This window comes from Calonectris borealis, chromosome W, assembly GCF_964195595.1.
Source record: "Calonectris borealis chromosome W, bCalBor7.hap1.2, whole genome shotgun sequence".
Lineage (NCBI taxonomy): Eukaryota > Metazoa > Chordata > Aves > Procellariiformes > Procellariidae > Calonectris > Calonectris borealis.
Genome location: NC_134351.1, coordinates 49,566,951 through 49,591,592, shown reverse-complemented (window position 1 = coordinate 49,591,592; position 24,642 = coordinate 49,566,951). Strand labels below are relative to the sequence as shown.

Here is a 24,642-nt window from a genome sequence, read left to right as displayed (position 1 = left end):
CAATTCTCCACTGATAAAAGAAGAGTAAAACTCCTCTGTCTGACAGGAATACTTTTATATCTATACAAAGATTTCAGAGGCACCCTGGTTTTACTTTGATTAATGCTTTATAAATGCCTATGCAAATAATTTCAAAGGCAGAGTGTTTCCCCATTATGCTCTCTCCTGACACTTGAGAAACAGAAAAATACACAAACTAACATACTTCATGTCTTGGTATTCATGGTTTATGGATGATAGCAAGTTCCTTCCCTTTTTTTTTAATACTACTTGGTCCAGAAAATCATTTTTCCTTCTACTCCTATAGAGTCAAAGTCAGTTAACCCTGATAGCACACTATAAGCTCTATATATTTGCCAGAATGGATGGAGGTGAAGGATATGTTATTTGGGTAGAGAAGGTAGCTTTTCTGGATGATAGGAATCTACTTTAACCAACCTTACTTTTGTTTGCTACCTGTGGCTTATATTGGCAACAAAGTAGTAAAAACATTTAATAAGATAATAAAAGTCCCCTGAGCAGTGGAACCAAGGAATCCTGGTATCCTATGGTGTATGTTCAAAGTGTGGGCTCTTGTCAAGATATATGAATGTCTAACAAAGAGCAAGCTCATACTTCAACTATGTCCTCAGTGAAGGTAATAAAGGTGTTTCTCTCTTCTCTGCTTAACACCTATTTTCACTAAATTTGAAGGAAGTTCATATCTTAATGTTGTGGTTTAACCTGGCAGGCAACTAAACACCACAGAGCCGCTCACTCACCCCCGCAACCAAGTGGGATGGGGGAGAGAATCAGAAAAAAAAGTAAAATTCGTGGGTTGAGATAAAGACAGTTTAATAGGACAGAAAAGGAAGGGAAAATAATAATACCAATACCAATACTAATACTACTAATAATAAAAATAATATAATAATAATGATGATGATGATAAAAAGAATATACAAAATAAGTGAGGCACAATGCAATTGCTCACCACCTGCTGACCGATGGCTAGCCAGTTCCTGAGCAGCAGTCCCCTCCCCCCAGCCAACTCGCCCAGTTTATATACTGAGCATGACGTCATATGGTATGGAATACCCCGTTGGCCAGTTTGGGTCAGCTGTCCTGGCTATGCTCCCTTCCAGCTTCTCGCTGGCAGGGCATGAGAAGCTGAAAAGTCCTTGACTTTGTGTAAACACTACTTAGCAACAACTAAAACATCAGTGTGTTATCAACATTCTTCTCATCCTAAATCCAAAACACAGCACTATACCAGCTACTAGGAAGAAAATTAACTCTATCCCAGAAGAAACTAGGACAGCATCCACCCCTTATTCTATACCATTTACGTCATGCCCAATTCTCACATTTTCCAATACATTCCAATTAATCATCACCACTTTTCCTGTCTTTTGATGTATATACACACAGATATCATTCCCTTAGTCTATGGGCCATCCCTCTAAAATGTCCATTGAGTTCATTTAGTCCATGACTTTGGGCTCCATCTGTCAGAACAGTCTTTCAGGGCAGGAGAGATGGTGTGTGGTATTGGATTGTTGCATGCTGAAGCCAGTTCTGGTTCCATCACTGCTGCGCTTGTCTGGTTCTATCATCGTTGCACTTTGCTCAGTTTCATCAGAGTTCATTCTTCATTCATCTGGGTGATTCTTACTGCAATTCCATTGATACGGCATATAGCCACCACAGAAGTGATGATATACAGTATTATATAGCAATTAACATTATACAATTCAGTTCATTGGCTATTCTCACCCAAAATCAAATCCCCTTGATGTACCCACCAAGTGCACCCAGGTCCTTGAGCAAAAGCAATCCCACGGATGGGTTTTCCCTTGCCAGAGGCAGGAATAACCCAGACTGTCTTCCCCAGCATATTTCTTATGTGCACGACAGGGACTTTATCTCCATCTACAGTACGAAAGAGTCTTGATTGAGCAGGGCCAGCTCGATTAACAGATCCCCTGGTGTTGACTAACCAGGTGGCTTTTGCTAAATGTGCATCCCAATGCTTGAATGTCCCACCACCCATTGCTCTCAGTGTAGTCTTTAGCAGTCCATTGTATCGTTCGATTTTCCCAGAGGCTGGTGCATGGTAGGGGATGTGATAGACCCACTCAATGCCGTGCTCTTTGGCCCAGGTGTCTATGAGGGTGTTTCGGAAATGAGTCCCGTTGTCTGACTCAATTCTTTCTGGGGTGCCATGTCGCCATAGGACTTGCTTTTCAAGGACCAGGATGGTGTTCCGGGCAGTGGCATGGGGCATGGGATATGTTTCCAGCCATCCTGTGGTTGCTTCCACCATGGTGAGCACATAGCGCTTGCCGTGGCGGGTTTGTGGGAGTGTGATATAATCAATCTGCCAGGCCTCCCCATATTTATATTTCAGCCATCGTCCTCCATACCAGAGAGTCTTTAACCGCTTGGCTTGCTTGATTGCAGTGCATGTTTCACATTTATGGATAACCTGTGCAATAGCGCCCATGGTCAAGTCCACCCCTCGATCACATTGTATCTCTTCCTTGATGGCCTGAGGCATCATGGGCCCACCAAGCTATAAATAATTCACCCTTATGTTGCCAGGCCAGATCCACCTGAGCCACTTCAATCTTAGCAGCCTGGTCCACCTGTTGGTTGTTTTGGTGTTCCTCAGTGGCCCGACTCTTGGGTACGTGAGCATCTACGTGACGTACTTTTACAACCAGGTTCTCTACCTGGGCAGCAATATCTTGCCACAATGCGGCAGCCCAGATGGGTTTACCTCTGCGCTGCCAGTTGTTCTGCTTCCACTGCTGCAACCGCCCCCACAGGGCGTTTGCCACCATCCATGAGTCAGTATAGAGATAAAGTCCTGGCCGTTTTTCTCATTCAGCAATGTCCAAGGCCAGCTGGATGGCTTTCACCTCTGCAAACTGGCTCGACTCACCTTCTCCTTCAGCAGTTTCTGCAACTTGTCATACAGGACTCCATACAGCAGCTTTCCACCTCCGATGCTTTCCCACAAGACGACAGGACCCATCAGTGAACAGGGCATATTGCTTCTCATTTTCTGGTAGTTTATTATACAGTGGGGCCTCTTCAGCACGTGTCACCTCCTCCTCTGGGGATATTCCAAAATCTTTGCCTTCTGGCCAGTTCGTGATCACCTCCAAGATTCCTGGACGACTGGGGTTTCCTATTCGGGCCCGTTGTGTGATCAGTGCGACCCACTTACTCCACGTAGCATCGGTTGCATGATGTGTAGAGGGGACCCTCCCTTTGAACATCCAGCCCAGCACCGGCAGTCGGGGTGCCAGGAGGAGCTGTGCTTCAGTACCAACCACTTCCGAAGCAGCTCGAATCCCTTCATATGCTGCCAATATTTCCTTCTCAGTTGGAGTATAGCGGGCCTCGGATCCTCTGGATGGTATTCTTAAATAGTTGTTTAACCTTAAAGAAGGCCTGAAACACATTCAGGAGACATAGCCATAGGAACATGCTGGTTTGAACATCACGAGGATATTCAAAATTCTCAAGAGGTATCGTAATTAGCCTGGCGGAGAAGGGGAAGATGGAGGAAGGTGTCTCCCCCATAGGATGGTTCTCCGAGGAGAAAAAGTAAAAAGTGCAATTATTAATAATGTCCGATAGATGGTTCCCGAAGTACAGAGGTGATGGCAATGCTGAGTACAAATACCAGATTGATCTCACAACCAACAATTTTGTCATACCATAAGCCAGTGTTACACAGTACAGGAAAGCGATAACCTTAACCCACCTTTCAGAGGTGATAAACAGCACATAAATACTGATAAACAGTATAGACAGCAAGTAAGGTGTTACATAACAAAACTCCGAGAACAAATACAACAACTCTGAGAGCAAATAAAACAACATTGTGACCTGCGACTACTAAACTAATATAATGAATGCTTGTAACAAATTTGCCTTAACACGCTCTGGTCAGATCTGTCATTATCTCAACCCCGCGTGCCCCACATTGGGTGCCAAAAAGGACTGTCGTGGTTTAACCCGGCAGGCAGCCAAACACCACACAGCCACTTGCTCACTCCCCCCCCCCCAAGTGGGATGGGCGAGTGAATCAGAAAAAAAAGTAAAATTCATGGGTTGAGATAAAGACAGTTTAATAGAACAGAAAAGGAAGGGGAAGTAATAATAATAATAATGATAGAATATGCAAAATGAGTGATGCACAATGCAATTGCTCACCACCCGCGCTGACCAATGCCCAGCCAGTTCCCAAGCAGCGGTCCCCTCCCCCTGGCCAACTCCCCCTAGTTTATATACTGAGCATGACATCATATGGTATGGAATACCCCTTTGGCCAGTTTGGGTCAGCTGTCCTGGCTGTGCCCCCTCCTAGATTCTCTCTGGCAGGGCATGAGAAGCTGAAAAGTCCTTGACTTAGTATAAGCACTGCTCAGCAACAACTAAACCATCAGTGTGTTATCAACATTCTTCTCATCCTAAATCCACAACACAGCACTATACCAGCTACTAGGAAGAAAATTAACTCTATCCCAGCCAAAACCAGGACACTTCAATATGAAATTCACTTGAAACTGGCTAATGGGCTCAGAGGTATTATGAGCCAAATAAACAGAAAGACAGGTGGACAGATAGCATGGCAACATACATTTTGTTTCCTCAGAAAGACAGGATAAAAAGTGAACTGAATAATGCTACTGAGTAACAGTATTGTAATGGGTGTATGTGGCAAGGTTGCAGTGGCGGGGGGGCTGCAGGGGTGGCTTCTGTGAGAAGAGGTCAGGAGCTGCCCTGTGCTGGACACAGCTAAGTCCACAATAGACCCACTGCAGGCCAAAGATGAGCCTGTCAGAGAGGTTGGTGGTGCCTCTGTGAAAACATATTTAAGAAAGGGCAAAAAACACCACACAGGCAGAGGAAGAGGGGTGGGGAGAGAGTGAGAAACAGCAGTGTGAACACCAAGGTCAGAGAAGAAGGAGGGGGAGGAGGTGCTCCATGGCACTGGAGTAGGTATTCCCCTGCAGTCTGTGGAAGAGCAGTTGGATATTTCCTGAAGGAATTGTGGCCCTTGGAGAATCCACGCTGGAGCAGATTTTTCCTGGCGGGACTGCAGCCCATGGAGAGGACCCACATTGGAGAAGGGGAAAAGTGTGAGGAGGAAGGAGCAATAGAGAGGAACTGTTATGTACTTAACATAATCCCCCACCCTCCATCCCTCCTGCACCATGGGGTGGGTAGAGGAGTTGGGAATGAAGTTGAGCCTGGGAAAGGGAGGGTGGGGGGAAGGTGGTATTGTAATTTTTTTGTCTTTGTTTTTCACTATCCAAATCTATTTTAGTTGGCAATAAATTAAATTAATTTTCCCCAAGTCAAGTCTGTTTTGCCTGTGACGGTATCTGGTAAGCAATCTCTCAGTCTTTGTCTCGACCCACAAGCTTTTTCATCCTATTTTTTCCCCCTGTGCTGTTGAGGAGGAGGAGGGAGAGAGCAGCTGAGTGGGAGTTTGGCTGCTCACCACACAGTAGTAAAGCCAGGTGATAACTTTAATGGCATGCAGAGTCTCACAAACAGACAAAAAAGACTAGTTTAATGTCTGAGTCCTGAAAATCCCAGTAAACAACCATTGATTTTTTTTTGTTGTCTGTCGAGTTGTTCAGATCCCCTCAAGACATTCAACCATTTTGACAACTATAAAAAACAAGATGAAGATGAATGCATGACTAGACAGATTGAGACTGGACAATGACTGCCGAGTCCTCAGTGTCAAGGAGTGCTCTTGGCTCATATTTCAATGGATGATGCTCTGACCTTCAAAACAGATATTACAAATAAGCATATACCTAAAGGCATACTATTTTGCCACTGGCTTTCTTACACTTCTCTGAAATAAGTCACGTTACCAAGTGTTTGAATTTCTTTAAGGGGCTTTGAAAGGAAACTGGATTCCTGTTTCTTGCACTGAATCTATATTAAAGTCCTACACTTTTTTTTTTTACTTTTTTTTTTTTCTGATTGTTTGCAGGGCCCAGGAAGTACCTTTTTTTCTGCATTTTTGCAAAACTTGACTTCTTGGGCTTGGGGGCTTTGAAAGGGAGAGATGTGAAATGGCATTGGCGGGAGGGAAGTTTCTTTTATTCCTGTGAAGCGTAGGACTAGAAGAGGGATGCAAGATAGGGTGCATAAGTGCATTAAAATATTCCTCAGATACCCAATTTGTAGTTTTTCCCATGCACTTTGGGTTGAACCAGTTACCAACAATTTGTCCGGGAAGAAACTTTCCCCACAACAGACTTGTGGAGACTATTGAGGTTGTTTAGTTTTTTACCTCCTCTGTAACAGAGGAAGTAGTCCACTCTGCCCAACCCTACTATATTGGCAATAGACTGAAGCCCTCCTCCTCTCTCCCAGTGATGATATTGTAAGTGTGACTTTTGATCCTTTACATAAGATTTAGGTATGTCAAAGGGTGCCAGGGAATGGTCCGTGCACCATGGACCTGTTTTTACTTCATATCCACTGCACAGTGACCTGAGCAGTCTCTTGCAGCTCTCTGTGAGGCAATGTGTGTGCAGCAGCAGGTTCATTCAAAAAAACTTGTGCTGACCCTGTTTCCTCGAGGAGATACAGAGCTGCCTGTGGCATGGCTGCTTTTTTCCTGGGAGGAAGAAATGAGACTCAATGAGATTCCTCCAGATGGAAAGTCAGGAAGTCGACTAAAAACATACATATGAATGCATACAAAAGTTACTCATTAAGTAATTTTACATTGCCCTAAACTTGTGCTGTCTTGTATTGGGTGGAGAGAAGACCTGCTAGTTTTACAGAAGAGTCGGCTGGAGGTTTTGGAGCACCTGAGTGAGCCGCTTGGCCGGCCCACCGGGTTTACAAGTGTCGCACACCCTTCGGAACCTCGCTCTGATTAGCTGAGCCCTTGCCAGTGACATCAGTCGGCTCACTTTTCATTAGCCGGCTGGTTGCTGGGACTGTAGGACTTCTAGCGAGACACTTAACCCTCTCGATGCCGCGCGGCGCCGGCGGCGCCGGCCGCCCCAGCGGCCCCCCGCAGCCTGCCGGCAGGACCGCGCACCCCTCACGTAGGAGGGCGCAGCGTCGGTGGTGCGACTCGAGCTTCGGGGAGGCTGCGACAAGGGAGCCGCGAGGGAGACATGGATCCCCCCCTCTCGCTCCCCTCGCATCATCGCCCTTTTAAACGGGCGCGCCAAGGCACCCAGAGTAGCACGCGGTCTGGGGAGAGAGCACAGGGATTGGTGGGTCTGCCGCCTGGTGGACACACCCTCCATGCAAAAAGGCTCATCTGAGTGAAAGAGGCAAGAAGGTAAACAGAGTTGACTTGTGCTGTCTGTTGGCCGATGGGGGGAACTCCGAACCTAACGTGATGGGATTCGGCGCGGCCGTTCCTGAGCAGGAGTGCGCGGGGCAGCCAGTAGTTTTCTCTCTACTAGCGGCCGCGCCTCGGTGTCCGCCGCTGTCGCCAGACCCAGGCCGACGAAGCGCTGTTCCTCAGCGCTGCCCTCCGTCTGCTGAATATTGCCTTGGGGGGTGGGGTGGTGAAAGATGAGCCCTGGGGGCAATTTGAAATTTTTTTTCCCCTCACGTTTTCTTTTATTAAATATCCCTCAGTGAACTACTCGAGGTCGGCTCTGGCAGCTGTGTCTCTGAGCCTCGTCCCAGCGGCACGCTGCCCAATACTGGACTGACCCTCCAGCGGTTGGCGGACTATAGCTTGCAGCACCTGGCGCGACAGCGCGGCAGGCCCTAAGGGAGTGTATTGAGGTGCCCCGCGCCGCCCGGAGACTTGGCAAAGCGCAGCCGGCAGCGAGAGGTGGGGCTGTGCACGGCGGCGGCGGGGCTGCTCCCGTACCATGTCGGCCGTCGCCTACATGGACTTCGTGGCTGCCCAGTGCCTGGTGTCCATCTCCAACCGCTCTGCCGTGCCCGAGGCGGCACGGCTGAAAGTGCCGGGCGAGGAGCAGGTGGGAAAGGAGCTGTGCGACCCCCGTGACGCTTGGAAGGACTACTGCACCTTGGTGACCATCGCCAAGAGCCTCCTGGAGCTGAACAAGTACCGGCCCCTGCCCGTCCCCTCCGTCTGCAGCGGCAACGTGGAGAGCCCGGACGAGGACGCGGGCTCTGACAGTGACGCGACCACAGAGCCGGGGTCGAGCCCGGCACGCAACTCGGCGCCGGTGCGGTCCCCCCACCTGCGCGACGCTGTGCCCCCCAAGGAGAAGTTGACGGCTGAGAAGCGGCACAAGTGCCTCTACAGCGGCTGCGGCAAGGTCTACGGGAAGTCCTCCCACTTGAAAGCCCACTACCGAGTGCACACAGGCAAGCCGCGGGCGCGCTGGGGGGGGGGGGGGGGCGGGGCGGGGCTCGAGGGAGCTGCTTGTCCTCGGGTGAACCCTGTGAGGATCGTTTGCCGCAATATCACTTATTTCCCCTCCCACACTTCGGGTGGGGAGCCTGTGGAGGGGGGTCCCGTGCGAGCCCTACGTCCGTGGCACCGTAAATCTGTCCGAGAGCCCTCGGGGTTGTCTAAAATAGCACGGCTTGGTCGGGTGCGGTGTCTGCCAGGCCAGCGGCTGGTGAGCAGGCCGCCTGCCACCGCGGGGGGTGAGAGTGGGGCCGGCTGCCCTGGGCAGGGCTGCGGCAGCGGGGCGTGGCTCGTCCTCCTGCACCCCCGTGGGCTTCCTGAATCCTCAAGGGAGAGCCCAGCTCAGCTCATCCAATAGCCCTGGTGTGAAAGGGCCGGCAATTAAAGGAGGAAAGCCCAAGAAAGAAAAAGGCAGGGAGCAGAAGAGCAAGTCTTGTGGAAAATCTTGTTTTTCAGAAAGGTAGTAACCTTTGGAAAGTGGAATACACTTCTGGTAAACAGATCAGCTTGAAGAGAAGCTGTCGGTGACTGATATTCCAAGATTACTGTACTGCTTTTATTTATGAGCTTCTTGAATTGGACTTTCTGATCCAGCGCTACAGCGCATAAGTTTCTTAGTTACGTGACCCCAGTCACCTTCATTATAGATGCTGTGGTAGGTTAACCTTGGCTGGCTGCCAGATCCCCACCTAGCTGCTCTCTCACTCCCTCTCCTCAACAGGACAGGGGGAGAAAATAAGGTGGAAAAGCTCATGGATCAAGATAAGGACAAGGAGATTGCTTACCAATTACAGTCATGGGCAAAACAGACTCTACTTGGGGAAGATTAATTTAATTTATTGCCGATTAAAAATAGAGTAGGACAGTGAGGAAACAAAACCCAAAACTTTTAAAATAAATAAATAAATAAAACCCAACCTCAAACACTATCACCCACTTCTTCCCAGGTTCACCTTCACTCCTTTGTTCCTGACTTCTCTACCTCCTCCCCACCCCAAGCGGCACAGGGGGGATGGGGAATAGGGGTTGTGGTCAGTTTGTAACACTTCGTCTCTGCTGCTCCTTCCTCCTTACACTTCCCCTGCTCTAGCGTGGGGTCCCTCCCACAGGAGACAGTCCTTCACAAACTTCTCCAATGTGGGTCCTTTCTGCAGGGTAGAGTCCATCAGGAACAGACTGCTCCAGCGTGGGCTCCTCTCCACAGGCTGCAGTTCCTGCCAGGAGCCTGCTCCAGTGTGGGCTCTCCACAGGCTGCAGCTTCCTTCAGGGCATATCCACCTGCTCCAGCATGGCCCTCTCCATGGGCTGCAGGGGGACAACCTGCTTCACCATGGTCATCTCCACAGGCTGCAGGGGAATCTCTGCTCAGGTGCCTGCCTGGAGCACCTCCCTCCCCCTCCTTCTTCACTGACCTTGGTGTCTGCAGGGTTGTTTCTCTCACATATTTTCTCACTCCTCTCTCTCACAGCTGCTGCACAGCATTTTTTTACCCTTTCTTAAATATGTTATCACAGAGGCACTACCAACATCACTGATTAGCTCAGATTTGGCCAGTGGTGGGTCTACTTTGGAGCTGGCTGAAACCACCTCTGTCTGGCACAGGGGCAGCCCCTGATCTCTTCTTATACAGGCCACCCCTGCAGCCCCCCCCTCCCCCGCTACCAAAACCTTGCCATGTAAACCAAATGCAGATGTTTATTATAATATTGGCTGTGGCAGAGCAGCTTTATATGAAGATGCTGAGCATGTTTTGAATGTAAGGAAATCCTTGCTACTTTTCAGAGTATTAAGCTCTGAAAGAACACAGAGGCAAACTTTCTGCTCATATAAATGAGCAAGTTTCAGAGACGCTAATGGCATTTTGCTCACTTGCAGTAGTAAAGATTTTTGGCCCATTTTCTAAAAATAAATCAGTGGCCTTGGGTAAAAAAAAAAAAGCTCTCCTGCTGTTCTTTGAAAGGATGTGTATTTGGTAATGCTCAACTACTGTTTTTACCTTTTTGAAGCCAGGTTTAATTCATCAGTTTTGCAGTCTGTGTTTTGATATCCCTTAGTATCTTTAAGCTTTACTTCATGCCAGGGAAACTGCTTCATTCATAAGACTGTCCTTTAATACCCATGTACTCTCCCAAGCGGTTTAGAGGGTGTGGCAAAATGGAAACTTAGTGATTAAAAAAAAATTTGCTGCAGCAACTCTTATTTCCTCTGGTTCTGCCTAACAATTAAGAGCATAGTAATTGTAGACTTTTTTAAATTTCTCTAGATTAAAGGGCTGTGTATGAGTAAGGAAAGGCATGGATCAAAGGAAACACACTGCCACGTGCTTCATATCTGTTTTGTAAATTACTTCTTTTCTGGATTTTGTATATTGGCAGGAAGTGGTGAAGTAAAAAATGAATTTATCACTGAGGGAACGTGTTGCAAGTTATTGCTTTAGTATTTAGTGCAGTCTGAGTAGGGCATGGTCAAATGTGAACACTGGCTAAACTTCTATTGCTCTGACTTGCCTGTTCATCTAGCTATATTTGTATTGCAAAGGAAGAGACCTGGAGTTGGTTATCTACCTATGCCCTACTAGGAGATCTGTTATGTGCTTGGCTCAAGAGGTCAGGAGAAGGAGGATTACAGGATGTAGTTCAGTGGTGGACTCTGTGTTTAGGTGGAGTTAAGACTGTCTCCATGAGCAAGGAAAGAAGATGGTCAGTGATGACCCTTAAATAACCTCATGTTGTGGTTTAACCCAGCAGGCAGCTAAATACCACACAGCTGCTCACTCACTCCCCCCTCACCAAGTGGAATGGGGGAGAGAATTGGGGAAAAAAAAAGTAAAATTTGTGGGTTGAGATAAAGACAGTTTAATAGGACAGAAAAGGAAGAGAAAATAATAATAACAATAATGATAGAATATACAAAACAAGTGATGCACAATGCAATTGCTCACCACCTGCTGGCCGATGCCCAGCCAGTTCCCGAGCAGCGGTCACCACCCCCCAGCCAACTCCCCCAGTTTATATATTGAGCATGACGTCATATGGTATGGAATACCCCTTTGGCCAGTTTGGGTCAGCTGTCCTAGCTGTGCTCCCTCCCAGCTTCTCGCTGGCAGGGCATGAGAAGCTGAAAAGACCTTGACTCTGCGTAAGCACTACTTAGCAACAACTAAAACATCAGTGTGTTATCAACATTCTTCTCATCCTAAATCCAAAACACAGCACTATACCAGCTACTAGGAAGAAAATTAACTCTCTCCCAGCCAAAACCAGGACACCTCAATACCTACCCTAGGGATTATTGTGTTATCAACTCAAAGATTTCAGCTCAAATCCTCTTTTTGGAGGCTGAAGGTAGCTGATGCCTTGCAAAACTTTGGCTCACAAGTGACAAAGGAAATATATTAGTATCACTTCCATTTAGTGCTCAGATACCCACCCTGATATGGGGACCAAAACAGACATCAACTGGGATAGCATTTTGGGTGTTAACATGAAAATTAATATACTGTACAACCCACACTGCTTGCGTATGCAATATAGTTCTAAGTATCTTCTGAAGTGGTGTGAGGCTTACAAAGGCTACTCACTTGTGGGTGGCACATAACTCCAAGTATTAAATGCTTAACTTGGACACACTAATGTACCTTCACTGTAGTTCTGTGATTAAAAACATTACAAAAATGCAGCAGTAAATAAACTTTGAGAGCTTTCTAATGTAAACAGTTAATAGTAACCAACTGAAATACTAAATGATGTTGCTAATGCTAATTACTTTTTATAAATGGCAGAACAATTCCATAGCAACAGTGGGATTTGATTGAGCCTCCAGAGTTACTCATAACTACATATTGTGGAGTGTTAATGCTCCCTCCTCAGCACCATTTTTTTAAAAAATCATTTATCTCATCTCAGATTTTTGAATCCCTTCCATCTACCTTCCACTTCTTAATCAGACCATCAACTTGGTTTCTTGCTGCTTTGTAGCCTTTAGTTGAAGTAGGTACACAGCTATCAATTAAAAACTTCCTGGTCTTAAAATTTTAATATTTAACCTCAGTCTCTCAATCTTGGACAATGACTTTAGGACTTTGGTTCACACCTATGATCTTGCTTGTACCAACATGGCTTTTTACTCATGGATGCTAACTAAGCAAGGTAGAAAGCTCTGAATACTGATTTGTGCTGTGTAATGTTGAGAATCTAAAAATTCACTGGACCATAGTTGGTCAGCTAACAGAAAATGCGACATGAAAGAGCAAATAAAGTTAGAAGACCAAAGACTTGATGTTCAGAGGTTAAAGGTCTGTATCTTGCTAGTAATTCTTTAAACCTGTTGGTTCAAAGGCATTATGTATTTCAGAGACCAAAACTATCTGTGTAATAACTGTTTGCTTGAGCCTTTGAGTCTAGCTAAATTTCCAGAAGACTGTGGTAGGTTGACCCCAGCCAAACAGCTACCCTGCCCCTCTCATTCCCCTCTCCTGTGGGATGGGGAGAAAACTGAAGGAAGGCAAGAAGACCTGTGGATCAAGATAATGTCAGTTTAATAGGGAAAGCAAAAGCTGTGTGCTCAAGCAAAGCAAAATAAGGAATTCATTCACTACTTCCCATCAGCAGGCAGGTGTTCAGCCATCTCCAAGAAAGCAGGGCTCCATCATGTGTAACGGTTACTTGGGAAGACAAACGCCATCACTCCGAACGTCCCCCCTTTCCTCCTTCTTCCCCCAGCTTTATATGCTGAGCATGACATCATATGGTATGGAATATCCCTGTGGTCAGTTGGGGTCAGCTGTCCCAGCTGCGTCCCCTCCCAACTTCTTGTGTACTCCCAGCCTACTCGCTGGTGGGGTGGGGTGAGAAGCAGAAAAGGCCTTGACTCTGTGTAAGCACTGCTCAGCAGTAACGAAAACATCCCTGTGTTATCAACACTGTTTCCAGCACAAATCCAAAACATAGCCCCATACTAGCTTCTATGAAGAAAATTAACTCTATCCCAGCCAAAACCAGTACAGCATGACATCATAGAATCATAGAATAGTTTGGATTGGAAGGGACCTTTAAAGGTCATCTAGTCCAACCCCCCCTGCCATGGGCAGGGACATCTTCAACTAGATGAGGTTGCTCAGAGCCCCGTCCAACCTGACCTTGAATGTTTCCAGGGATGGGGCATCTACAACTTCTCTGGGCAACCTGTTCCAGTGTTTTACCACCCTCATCATAAAAATCATATGGTATGGAATATCCCTTTGGTCAGTTTAGGTCAGCTGTCCTGGCTATGTCACCTTTCAGCCTCTTGTCCACTCCCAGCCTACTGGCCTTTGAGCCAGGTGGGGGATTTGGAGAGAAAGCCCTGATGCTGTGCAAGCACTGTTCAGCAGTAGCCAAAACATTGGTATGTTATCAACATGGTTCTAGCCACAAATGCAAAGCACAGCACTATATGGGCTGCTATGAGGAAAGTTAACTCCATCCCAGCCAGACCCAGTACATCCATCTAAAACTGTCTTCTGTGGTGATCTTAACAAAAAAGTCAGTGGATGGTGCTGCACATCCTACTTAAGCAAGCAGCCCTTGGTTGTGCCACCATTCCCACTGAACTCAGTATGACTTAGAATAGGATTTGCAGGAGGAAGCTAAGGAAGTCTGAACTCTCTTCTTTTCCAGAGCGTAGGCCTTTCATTTCTTGCCAGACTCCCAGTGTTTCTGTGATATAATCAGGTACTTCTTCATTCTATCTTGGATGTATACCTAAATTCAAAATTTATTAACTTGCAAAAGCCTGTGATACAAGGACAAGCCTATCACTTAAACTAAACTACTGCCTTTCCTGTCTTATCACTACTATCCAAAAGTAACTTGGAATTTATTATTTAAATTCTGATGTCTTGGACAGGAACACTATTACAGGTAAGATTGTGTGAACTATTTCCCATAGCATCTCTGAGGTCATGATGTTAGTTTGTGAGATGCCTCTTACAGGACCTTTAGAAGTTAACTCACCTGGGGGGGGGTGTGCGTGTGTGTGTGTGTGTGTGTAAATTCCAGATACTTCCCAAAATTTAGTGCTACAATTTGGTGGGAAGTTCATGTCTACATCAGGTATTCTTAATTAAGGCTAGATGCACAAAAAATCCTGTTGTATGAAAAGTTTTCCCTCTAACTAGGTTTTATAGCCAACTGCCATCTTGTAAATCAGGTCCAAACAATACAAAGTTTATAACATTAGGCAGTTTGTAACATTAGGCAGTTGATACACCCTTAAACTCTTCTGACATTTTGCTCCAATTGATAGTCAGTAGTAGGTTGTGGGCAGAAGCATGGATCCATAGATGGCCATTCTACAAGGTGAATCTGAGGAGCATTTCTGGTAGAAGGGAAAGACACGCAGCAGCTGATTAGTGCTGTAATATATATATCATAGGATTGATCCAGGTGCCATATCAGTTTAGTTTGGTTGTTTAGTCTGGAGAAAAGGAGGCTGAGGGGAGACCTTATGGCTCTCTACAACTACCTGAAAGGAGGTTGTAGCGAGGTGGGCGTTGGTCTCTTTTCCCAAGTAACAAGTGATAGGACGAGAGGAAATGGCCTCAAGTTGCGCCAGGGGAGGTTTAGATTGGATATTAGGAAAAAATTTTTCACTGAAAGGGTTATCAAGCCTTGGAACAGGCTGCCCAGGGAAGTGGTTGAGTCACCATCCCTGGAGGTATTTAAGAGATGTGTAGACATGGCACTTAGGGACATGGTTTAGTGGTGGACTTGGCAGTGTTAGGTTAACGGTTGGACTCGATGATCTTAAGGGTCTTTTCCAACCTAAATGATTCCATGATTCTATGACTGTACTGCTTTGTTATTTGTATTCTAGATTATCACTAGATTGACAGACTGTACACATACAGATATGTTGGCAGTCCTCTGCTTGAGCTTTTTTGAGTATTTTATGTGAGTGTAATCTGAAATTTATGCAATGCAATGACACATTGCCAGTTCCTTTACAATAAGACTGAAGAGCAGAAAGTGGAGCCAGCAGGACATTTTTGCTAAACCCAGACCTTTGTCTGCAACCCTTGTTCTCAAGGATTTATAAAAACATGCAAATTCCTAGGGTTCTAATAGGCATATTTCCAGGTATTGGAGAAATATGATCATATTGACTGGAAGCCTTGCTAGCTGAGCAAGATAGGCAAAAATCATAAAGATTAAGTCTAGTGTTGCCTGACTCAGTTGTGGTTTATTTCTGTTTCAAAAAATAAAGTTAAGTGAGTGTATGTTTCACAGTGGGGAAAACACCCCAGAAAAGCTTGCATGGGTTATATTAATTCAATCCATGTAAGGAAGTACACATGTAGGAGAGCAGCAGTGAGCAGGCATTGCCCATAAGGATGTGACTCCTGTTGCCAGATGGATGTATTGAAAATGCAGCTCTACTGAGTTCCTGCATGCTGTTGTGTTATGATATTGAAGACCATGTGGTAGGCATCACCTGTGCTTTTTTTAAGTTTGTGTCTCTTGCACTCCTAGGTGTTAGGATCCATGTGGGAACGATCATTCCCCTTCATTAATTGCATTGCTGTTCTGTACCATGCTGTCATTCATTGCCTCACAGAGCTCCCAAACCTGCAGCCAGAAGAGCAGGCAGAAGCCAAGTTAAGATTAAAAGGCCAAACTCTGGGGTAGTGATGGTAAAGCACACTTCAAATGTTTATTTGTGGTAATGTAGTTTATCATCTAGATGTAAGCTATGGTGACTGTGAATAGCCTGAGAACACTCTATAAATACCTTAAACTTGAAGGAAGAGTCTGTTGAAATATTGACTAATGAATTAATATTAAAATAATCAAAATTATATTATCTTTCTGAATACACATAAAATTGAGACCACTAATGTACCTCAGTTTCATCAAAGATGGACAGAAGACATTAAGTACAGCAACCATGTGTGTTTCTGGCCACAAGTGTTAAGCTTGTCTGTACGTGAGCAACTTGATAAGATACACACACATCTTCAGAGAACAGAAGAGTACACTGCAGTGAGGACAATGCTTGCTCTAAGCAAGCTGAGCTTAGCCGTTGTCCACCTGGTTGTGGTAGGCCCTACAGGCATGTTGACTGTGGTTACTTTCAGCTAGCCCCACAGATGCTTGCAACATTGATCTCTGCAGAGCCAGGTCACCAAGTGGAATCCGAAGAAAAGTCTTCCTTTGCAACCCAAATGCATAAGGAGAGCCAAGCACCTCAAAGAGGGAGCCCCAGCTGTGCATAGGGCTGTCTGTGTTAGCATGTTGGTAGTTCAGTGCCTGACTCCAGGCTGGAGAGAAAGATGGTCCTATCTTTGCTCAGGATGCCTAACCATGAACCTTCTTCTGAAGCAAAGTGCCTATGCCGAGTCATTCCTCTTTGTGCTAGAGAGGAGGGAGGGGACAAGTTCCATAACACTATTATACCCAGTAGTTTAGTAATTAGAAAATGCCATCAGTAGCTGAAAGACCAGTTTTCAAGTCCCTGCTCTGTGGAGTTTAGAAAGAGACCCCTCTGATCGGAGAAAGTTTCTGCTCCTTACTCTGTTGAAGCTGTTCCTCTTTAACACGCATTTAATTATTCAGATGGAACAGGAACCTAAACCCAGTGCTTCTCAATACCAGGTAAGTGCCCTAAGCACCATGCTATGAGTTGGTCTCTCTCCATTGCTCAGTTAATATTTAAATATTACTGCAAAATGGAGGAAGTTCAAATGGAGAAAAGATGGAAAAGGAGAAGAGGTAGAGACTTGCCCCAGAGTACCTGAGAGTCTATTGCTGAGGATATTCCTCTCAGCTATGAAAAGTGTGAATTTAACTCTCAGGTGAGGTCTTTCATCTCCCAGGTAGCTTCCCTGACTGATAGACATAAGGGAGCACAATCCCCCCAAATAAAGCCTTTTCTAAGGCATACTGGGAGAGATATAATCCAGTAGAGAAGCTACAAGGATGTTCCTTACATCTGACACTGTATCAGATGGGGGTAACAGCAAGACTGAGTCTCATTGGGATTCAGGCATGAGCTAGGACTCCCAACAGCTCAGTAAAGCTGGGTTTTAGTGGGTGGGTTTGCATCTGGTTTGTTTTGGGTTTTGGTTTTTTTTTTTTTTGAAAGAAACTCTAAACACCTGTGCATGTAAGCAGCTGTTGAGTGGTGGTTTTGAGGATGTCAGAGCAGTCTACTTGCTGAAGGTGGCATTTTTAACACCTTAATCAACCTGTGGTGTTAAGTCCTGAGTGCTGGTGGAATAAACTTATTGATGCAAATTATCCATCCGTTGCCTATCCTGTAATCACCTGACAATGATTAGGGGTCTGTTAAATCCATTGCAAGACTAGCTGGTTGAGGTTTAAGTGTTCTAGAAGTCCTTGTTTTATACAAATAGTACATACCATCCTCACTGCTGATCTTGCTCTGTGCTGTTTCTCACCAGCATCTGTAGCTTTGGTTGCCATGTTTTAATGATCCATTTTTGGACTCTCTCAGAAGAGGAAAAAGGCTGCTTGAAATGCCTCCAGTCCACTGCTTAGAAGTGGGTGTACAGATGCCTGTGAGATTCATCTTCATCAGAACATCTTGGATTTTGAATGAGTGTCCACATGTCCCGCAGGAAACTGCTCATTCAGAGTGTGTGGGGGAAACAAGGACGCTGGAAGACAAAAGTAAGAGAGACCTGAGATAACAGCTATTCTGAGGCAAGGAAGAAAGCCTGTCCATCTTTTTTCCTGCAATAAGCTGGACCATGTTCTTTGCACTCATCCATCTACAGAACCTGGGATACTTTGTGAGACACTGAGAAACACAGGAGTGGTGGCTGAGTGGGTTCACAGGAAGAAGAAAAAAAATGCTTATTGTGGTCATGTCTAAATCAAGGATTATAGTTCAGGACCAGATATTTTCAGGATACCAAGATTTCTTTGGAAAGTTCGAGTTCCAGCAGCCACAGAGCTTCAGAAGGATCTTGGAAGACAAAGACAAGAAGGTATGCTAGATTCTCCTATTTGAACCACGCAGAGTTGAATCTGTGTGGTGAAGCTGTGGGAATACTCTCTCTTTTTTTTTTCCTTTTTTTTTTTTTCTCCCCTTCCCCCCTCTGGCTTCATGCAAACAGTCCTGTTTTCCTAAGTAGTTTTGCTCTTGCCTGATGGCAAAAGATTTCCTTATTTCAGCTTTCCATAGTTGTGTGCTTTTCCATCTCCCTCTTTCCCATCAGCTCCCTCAAATCCCTGATAGGAAGGGATCAGCCCTGCTGTAGTTCTGTACCTCTGGATTTTAAGGCAGGTGCTGCAGGCAGAGGTGGAAGTCCCTGCAGCAGTAGATAATGGCTACAGCTATGCCATGTCACATGGCTAGACACAGAATGGGAATCAAGTATAGACACTGCATCCCATAAGTCAAACTTGGAACCATTCTTCAGTTTTGATACTTAATATAGTTGCTATTATGCATCCTAGGCAGCACAGTCCTACCATGTACCTGATGGTATCTTGTTTTGTACATATGTCAGTCAAGGATGTCTAATTAGCTGTCTGTTCATGCAGCTGCAACTACAGTCCATTTGACTTCCTAGTTAATGTGTGAAGCAGTATCATTAGCATTATTTGATAACAAACTGTTCTGCATTAGCTAACATAGATCCCAGACTCTGGACTCATGGCTGTGTCCAACTTCAATACTGTCAGCCAGAAAAACAAAGCAAGTCTAACAAACAGCTCATCTTGGCCAGACTTCCATCCACACCAACAGCAATTTCTGAAAGTCTTCTGTAAAGTCAGCGCTCAAACAATTCTAGTAATTCACTTAAAGTTAAGTTAATATACCGTGGAGTGAACTTAATTTTAAGTTTGCACCACAGAAGCTCAGTTTGTTCCAGTCCTAGTGTACATCCTTTTATAAGCCTTTAATAGCCTAAGTGTGTGATTATCAATTTTTCAAACACCACTTTTTCATTTTCCCTCTGGAAAAATAAGTCCAGAACTTCTTTATCACTTGCTTGTCTAAATTAAGTCATCTTTGTTAAAGCCACTGAACTGCAGCTCCTAACCTCAGTCATCCACATCTAAAACAGCGTCTTGTAGTGAGAAGACAAATGATGATTCAGGATATTGGGTATAATACCTGTATTATTAATTAATCTACTAATGCAGACTCTATATTCTTTTTTCTTTTCTCCCCCCCCCCCCCCCCCCCCCCCCCGAAACCCTGCACAAGACCACAATGTGGAAAATCTGGAATGTCTCGGGGCAGGACCAAAAAAAGCTAAATAATTGACCCCCCTAGTCAGAAAAAACTGGAAAGTTACCTGCCTTAGCTCATAAAAAGCAGCTTGGATACAGAGTTTAAACTTGCAGAGAAATTAAAAATTCTCCATTTGAGGGAGAGCATGTGAGAAGGAACAGGGAGAAAAGATCAACTGGACAAGAGAACAGAGATCAAAAGGATCCACAATGGCTTTATATCTGTATGGGATCTGATGCAGAAGTGCGAGTTCTTTAGACTTCAGAAAAGATCTACGGAGAACCGATGTTAGCTTGTGCTGTTATGTCCACCACTACGTCCCTGGTGGCAAACAGGACAAAGAATGGGAATTCTGCAGACACCTATTCCAATAACCTTTAAATGAATTTATTTCATTTGTTACTTCTGTAAGCTGCCCTGGATATGTCTTTTGAATAAAGTTTTCTCTCTTGTTCAGATTCTATTGCATATGGTTTTAAGGTATTGTTGCTACATCAGTGGCCATTCCTCCATCACTTGATTGAAATCCAAGCTAAGGCATTGTTTTAAAACATACTGACAACAAAGGAAATAGTACATACCACCACTTCATTTTAAGGGTTTATTCTGCTCATTTCAAGCCTTAGCAGTACTAAGGGGAAAAACATGTGGGGGAGGGGAACGTCTGACTAGAGCACAGAAGTCTCTACTCTAGTAGCACCTTGTTATCCAGCCTAGATACCTGATCTCTCTCTAACAGAATTAGGCATTTCTGCAGGCTGAAGAGCTGTCCTGAGGTAGATTATAAGAAATGTTGCTTCTGGGGAAGGGGCAGGATGCCTGAACTTTTTCCACTGCTCTGGAGTGTAGGTGCCTGATATAGAGCCACATACTAGATGCCTCCACACATGCAAGATTTATAGCACTTCTCCCACACTCCCTGGGGGATCCAGAAAGCTTTTCTGCACCTCCCACTGATGCCTGCTTCAAGAAGCTGTGACAGAAATCATGAGATAGTAAAAGAGCGGTACAAGTGAAATGCTTGACTCAAATGTCATGTGCAGACATCAAGCAGAACAAAGCCAGAAGAGACCAGTTAGCATGGTGCCATCACATAAGTGCTCTGTATGGTTGTGCTCACCTCCCAGTGTTGCCCTGGGTTGTAGCTGTGATCATGGCCTTCACGTGCATATGAGCAAACATACAGTTTTAATTTCTTCTATACAGGCAGTGCTTATTCTGAAAGGCTTCCAACCACGTTTAAAAACATACAGCAGGAAGCCAAGAAATCTGTAAAAAATAACCCACAGGTCAGAATGGCTTGCAGTGATGTTTCTACCCTGCTCTGGGTTAATGCACCAGGCTAAATTGGCATTTTGCTATTTCTGCTTCCTTCTTCCTTGACCAAGAGCCAGTCTTGCTGTGAGATGAGGAAAGAAATTGCACAGGAAGCAGGCTATGCTGTGGCTGGCCTAAGAGGCTGCCTTAATGTGCAAACTTTTACTCATCTAGCTAAAACTACCAAATCAAATGCTGGTCATTCTGGGACAGAGTAGTCTGCCTGTCAAGAAATACCATATAATTAGAGGCCTAAACCATTAAAATTGCTACATTACTTATGAGAATTTCACTAGGTCTTTAAGGGCCCATTGTGTGGCTAAATCTCAGCTTATTTAGTCCATCATCTTCCTCTTTGACATCACATCTTCTGGATGCCATCAGTCATTTTCCCCCCACTCTGCCCCCATTCTTTTCTCTAAAGCTTTGCAATGCTTTCCATTACCGGTTGTCATCCTGGCTTCTGGGCTATTAATTCCTCAAGTCTTTAGCCTGGTCTTTCATCTCTGCTGCTGTGTCTGAGGAGTTATTCCAAGGCACACTTGCTTGTAAATGACTCCTTTTTTTGTGATTTGTAAACGTAAAGTGAGCTTGTGTGTTGTGTCAAACTTCACAGTATCAAGAAATACTGGAGTTCTTGAATTTCTTTCCAACTCTTCCAAGTTGGAAACACTCCTGGGATAGTTTTTATATTTCATGGTTGACTATAAATAGCTGTCACATAGCTGTTATTTATATTCACTTCGGGAGACTCTTAAGAAAGGGAATTAAGGCATCAAAATGTACTGGCATGTGATGTCTGTGACTGAAAGCTTTCATGCGAACTTAAAAGTTTTCATTTCCTTCTGTGTCATATAACTGAGTCAGTGTACTGACCTGAGCATAACGCAAATGGTATGGAATAAGGGGTGGAGATTGTACTGGGTCTGGCTGGGATGGAGTTAACTGCCCTCATAGCAGCCTATATAGTGCTGTGCTTTGCATTTGTGGCTAGAACCATGTTGATAACACACCAATGTTTTGGCTACTGCTGAGCAGTGCTCCCACAGCATCAAGGCTTTCTCTCCAAACCACCCTCCAAAGGCCAGTACGCTGGGGGTGGGCAAGAGGTTGGGAGGGGCATAGCTAGGACAGCTGACCTAAACTGACTGAAGGGGTATTCCATACCATGTGATGTCATGCTCAGCAATAAAACCTGAGGGAAAGGAAGAGGGGGGGTATTCATGGTTAAGGCGTTTGTCTTCCAAAGCAACTGCTACACGTACTGAGGCCCTGCTTCCCAGGAAGTGGCTGGACATCTGCCTGCTGATGGGAGGCATCTGCCTCTTTTTGCCTTTGCTTTTCTCATTAAACTACCTTTATCTCAACCCATGAGCTTGTCCATCTTATTTTCTCCCCCTGTCCTGTTGAGGAGGGAGAGTGAGAGAGTGATTGGGTGGGGGTCTGGCAGCCAGCCAAGGTCAACCCACCATGGTCAGCTTTGTAGATCAGGAAGAATTGGGTCTGTGACTGTATGCAAGGCCCATGCAACCTGCAGAGGTGAACTGCAGGGATTTGGGGTGTTAGGGAAATTATAGTGAGTACTGTTCACTCCTCACATCCTTGTTTTTAAAACAAAGATGCAGTGTATTTTAGGTTAAGGTGTTTGGTTTTGTTCTTTACCATCATAGCAAACATTTGTATTGATAGAGCTGTGAATAATGAGATAATTTTCTTGCCCTCAAATCAGCCATCTAAGAGATTGAGGGGAGTCCTTTATTTTGTGGAGCAGCTTGGATTTCTGGGAGAAAGGGAAAGGAAAAGAGGGGTAGCATAGGCCTTCTCTCTACAGCCACAGCATTTTTGCTGTACATATTTGTAGCCCTGGGGCTGCACAGCTCTCCCAATCTCCTCCCTACTCAATTCTTCCCAGACTGGAATTACTTGTCCTAGGTGAGATTTTTTTTTTTTTTGCTTCTTTTCTAATGGTTACAGATTATTTTATTCAGCAGAATGGAAGCGTTAGAGGAATAATAGTGGTGTTCCTTTCTCAAACCTCTGTAGTGAGCACAACATAAAAATGTACAGGAATAGGCAGAGCTCATCTGTTGTTATGACAGCATTCAGAGTCATGTAAAGTTCTGCACTAGAGTGAGAGTTTCACGTGGTTGGAGGGGGTTTTGGCTTCTGCTAGAGGTGAAACTGAAACCTGATGAAGTAAGTGATCAACAGCTCTGCAGACACTGACACCATGGCAAGAAATAAAGGCAGCTTTTCCCCTCAGCAGCGTATTCCCCAGCTTCTCAGCTGTCCTGCTGCAGCAAAGTTTGTATGTGCTGGTGTTTATATCCCTCCCCTAAGTTTCTTGTCATCCTTTCCTCCCTGCAGGCGAGCGACCATTCCCCTGCACGTGGCCTGGCTGCCTTAAAAAGTTCTCTCGCTCCGATGAGCTCACCCGGCACTACCGAACCCACACAGGCGAAAAACAGTTTCGGTGCCCCCTCTGTGAGAAGCGGTTCATGCGGAGCGACCACCTGACAAAGCATGCCCGGCGCCACACCGAGTTTCACCCCAGCATGATCAAGCGATCCAAAAAGTCCAGCTCCAGCTCCTTGTGAAGGCAGAGCTGGCCTGGGGAGAGGAGCAGGGGAAGTGAGCCGCGGTAAGGACATGGTGAACAGTGCAAGAGCAGTCTGCTGCCGTGCTGTTCACAGTCTCTACTCACGGTTTGAAAGCACATGTAGCCGAAGTTTAAAAAATAAGTACTCTGTGCCCCCCTCCCCACCCTTTGCTAGGAACAACAGTCTTAAGCAAGTGAATTGCAGAGTGAGTGAGGGAAGGGATGGTGATTGGACTAGGCAATTACTTTCTTTTTGTAATTTAAAGCATTGACACTGGTGTATATACGTCTGACTGGATGGTTTGGCCTGTGACACCACAGTAGTGTGATTCCAAGGTCTTTGTGATTGCTGTGTCATGAACATGTTTTGTTGAACAATGTAATGCTGCTTGTATTTAAAAATTATTGAGTAAAACCACGTTCTGAGTTGCTTAAATAATTCTCAAGTAAAAAGTCCATTTTAAAAGTGGGTTTACTTCTTAGAATGATCCTTCATTTAAAAAGGCAGTTAAGAGAAACATTGCATTTGTTACTAATAGCATGATCGATACACAAAAATAAGGTGAATTTATACTCAAGAAGACCCATTAAAGTAAATGTGTCTTTTCAATTTTTCTTTGTATTAAGTATACTTTTGAATATAAGCTGCACTTTTTCCAGTAAAAATGTGTATAATTCGAGCAGATTCTTAAAGCAAAAAAAGCCACAACAGCTCAGTCATTTTCTGACAGTATGTGTATTTAGCTCTATTATTTACTTACCTAGAAAAAATAGAAATCAGCCTGTGTAATGTGGCAGGGGTATGAGGGCAGAAAAATACATCTCTCAGTTAACCCTATACTTTTATTTGACAATAAATACAGTACTGTACTATAGAAATGCCACTAATAGTGCTTTATTTTGCTGTGTTTTGTTTGAATGGATGCATAACAGCAGCTGGCATCTTTATAAACTGCTCCTTTTTAAAGGTTTTATTTCTCTTCATACACTTGCCTTAAAGATTTATTCTCTTCATATGCTTATCTAACTCCTGCAAAATCCGATGGCAGTTGTGTGTGCTTATGGAGAGAGTAGACATTTCCTTAAGAGCACTCTA

The 24,642-nt window shown here is 45.0% G+C and overlaps 1 protein-coding gene across 1 annotated transcript; it reads left to right on the top strand.

Moving 5' to 3' along the window:
• The first annotated feature begins 7,783 nt into the window (after positions 1-7,783).
• LOC142074830 (Krueppel-like factor 9) lies at positions 7,784-23,544 on the top strand. Its single transcript, XM_075135725.1, has 2 exons — positions 7,784-8,337; positions 23,315-23,544. The coding sequence occupies exons 1-2, from the start codon at positions 7,872-7,874 to the stop codon at positions 23,542-23,544; spliced, it is 696 nt and encodes a 231-aa protein (XP_074991826.1). The 5' UTR covers positions 7,784-7,871.
• Positions 23,545-24,642: the final 1,098 nt, after the last annotated feature.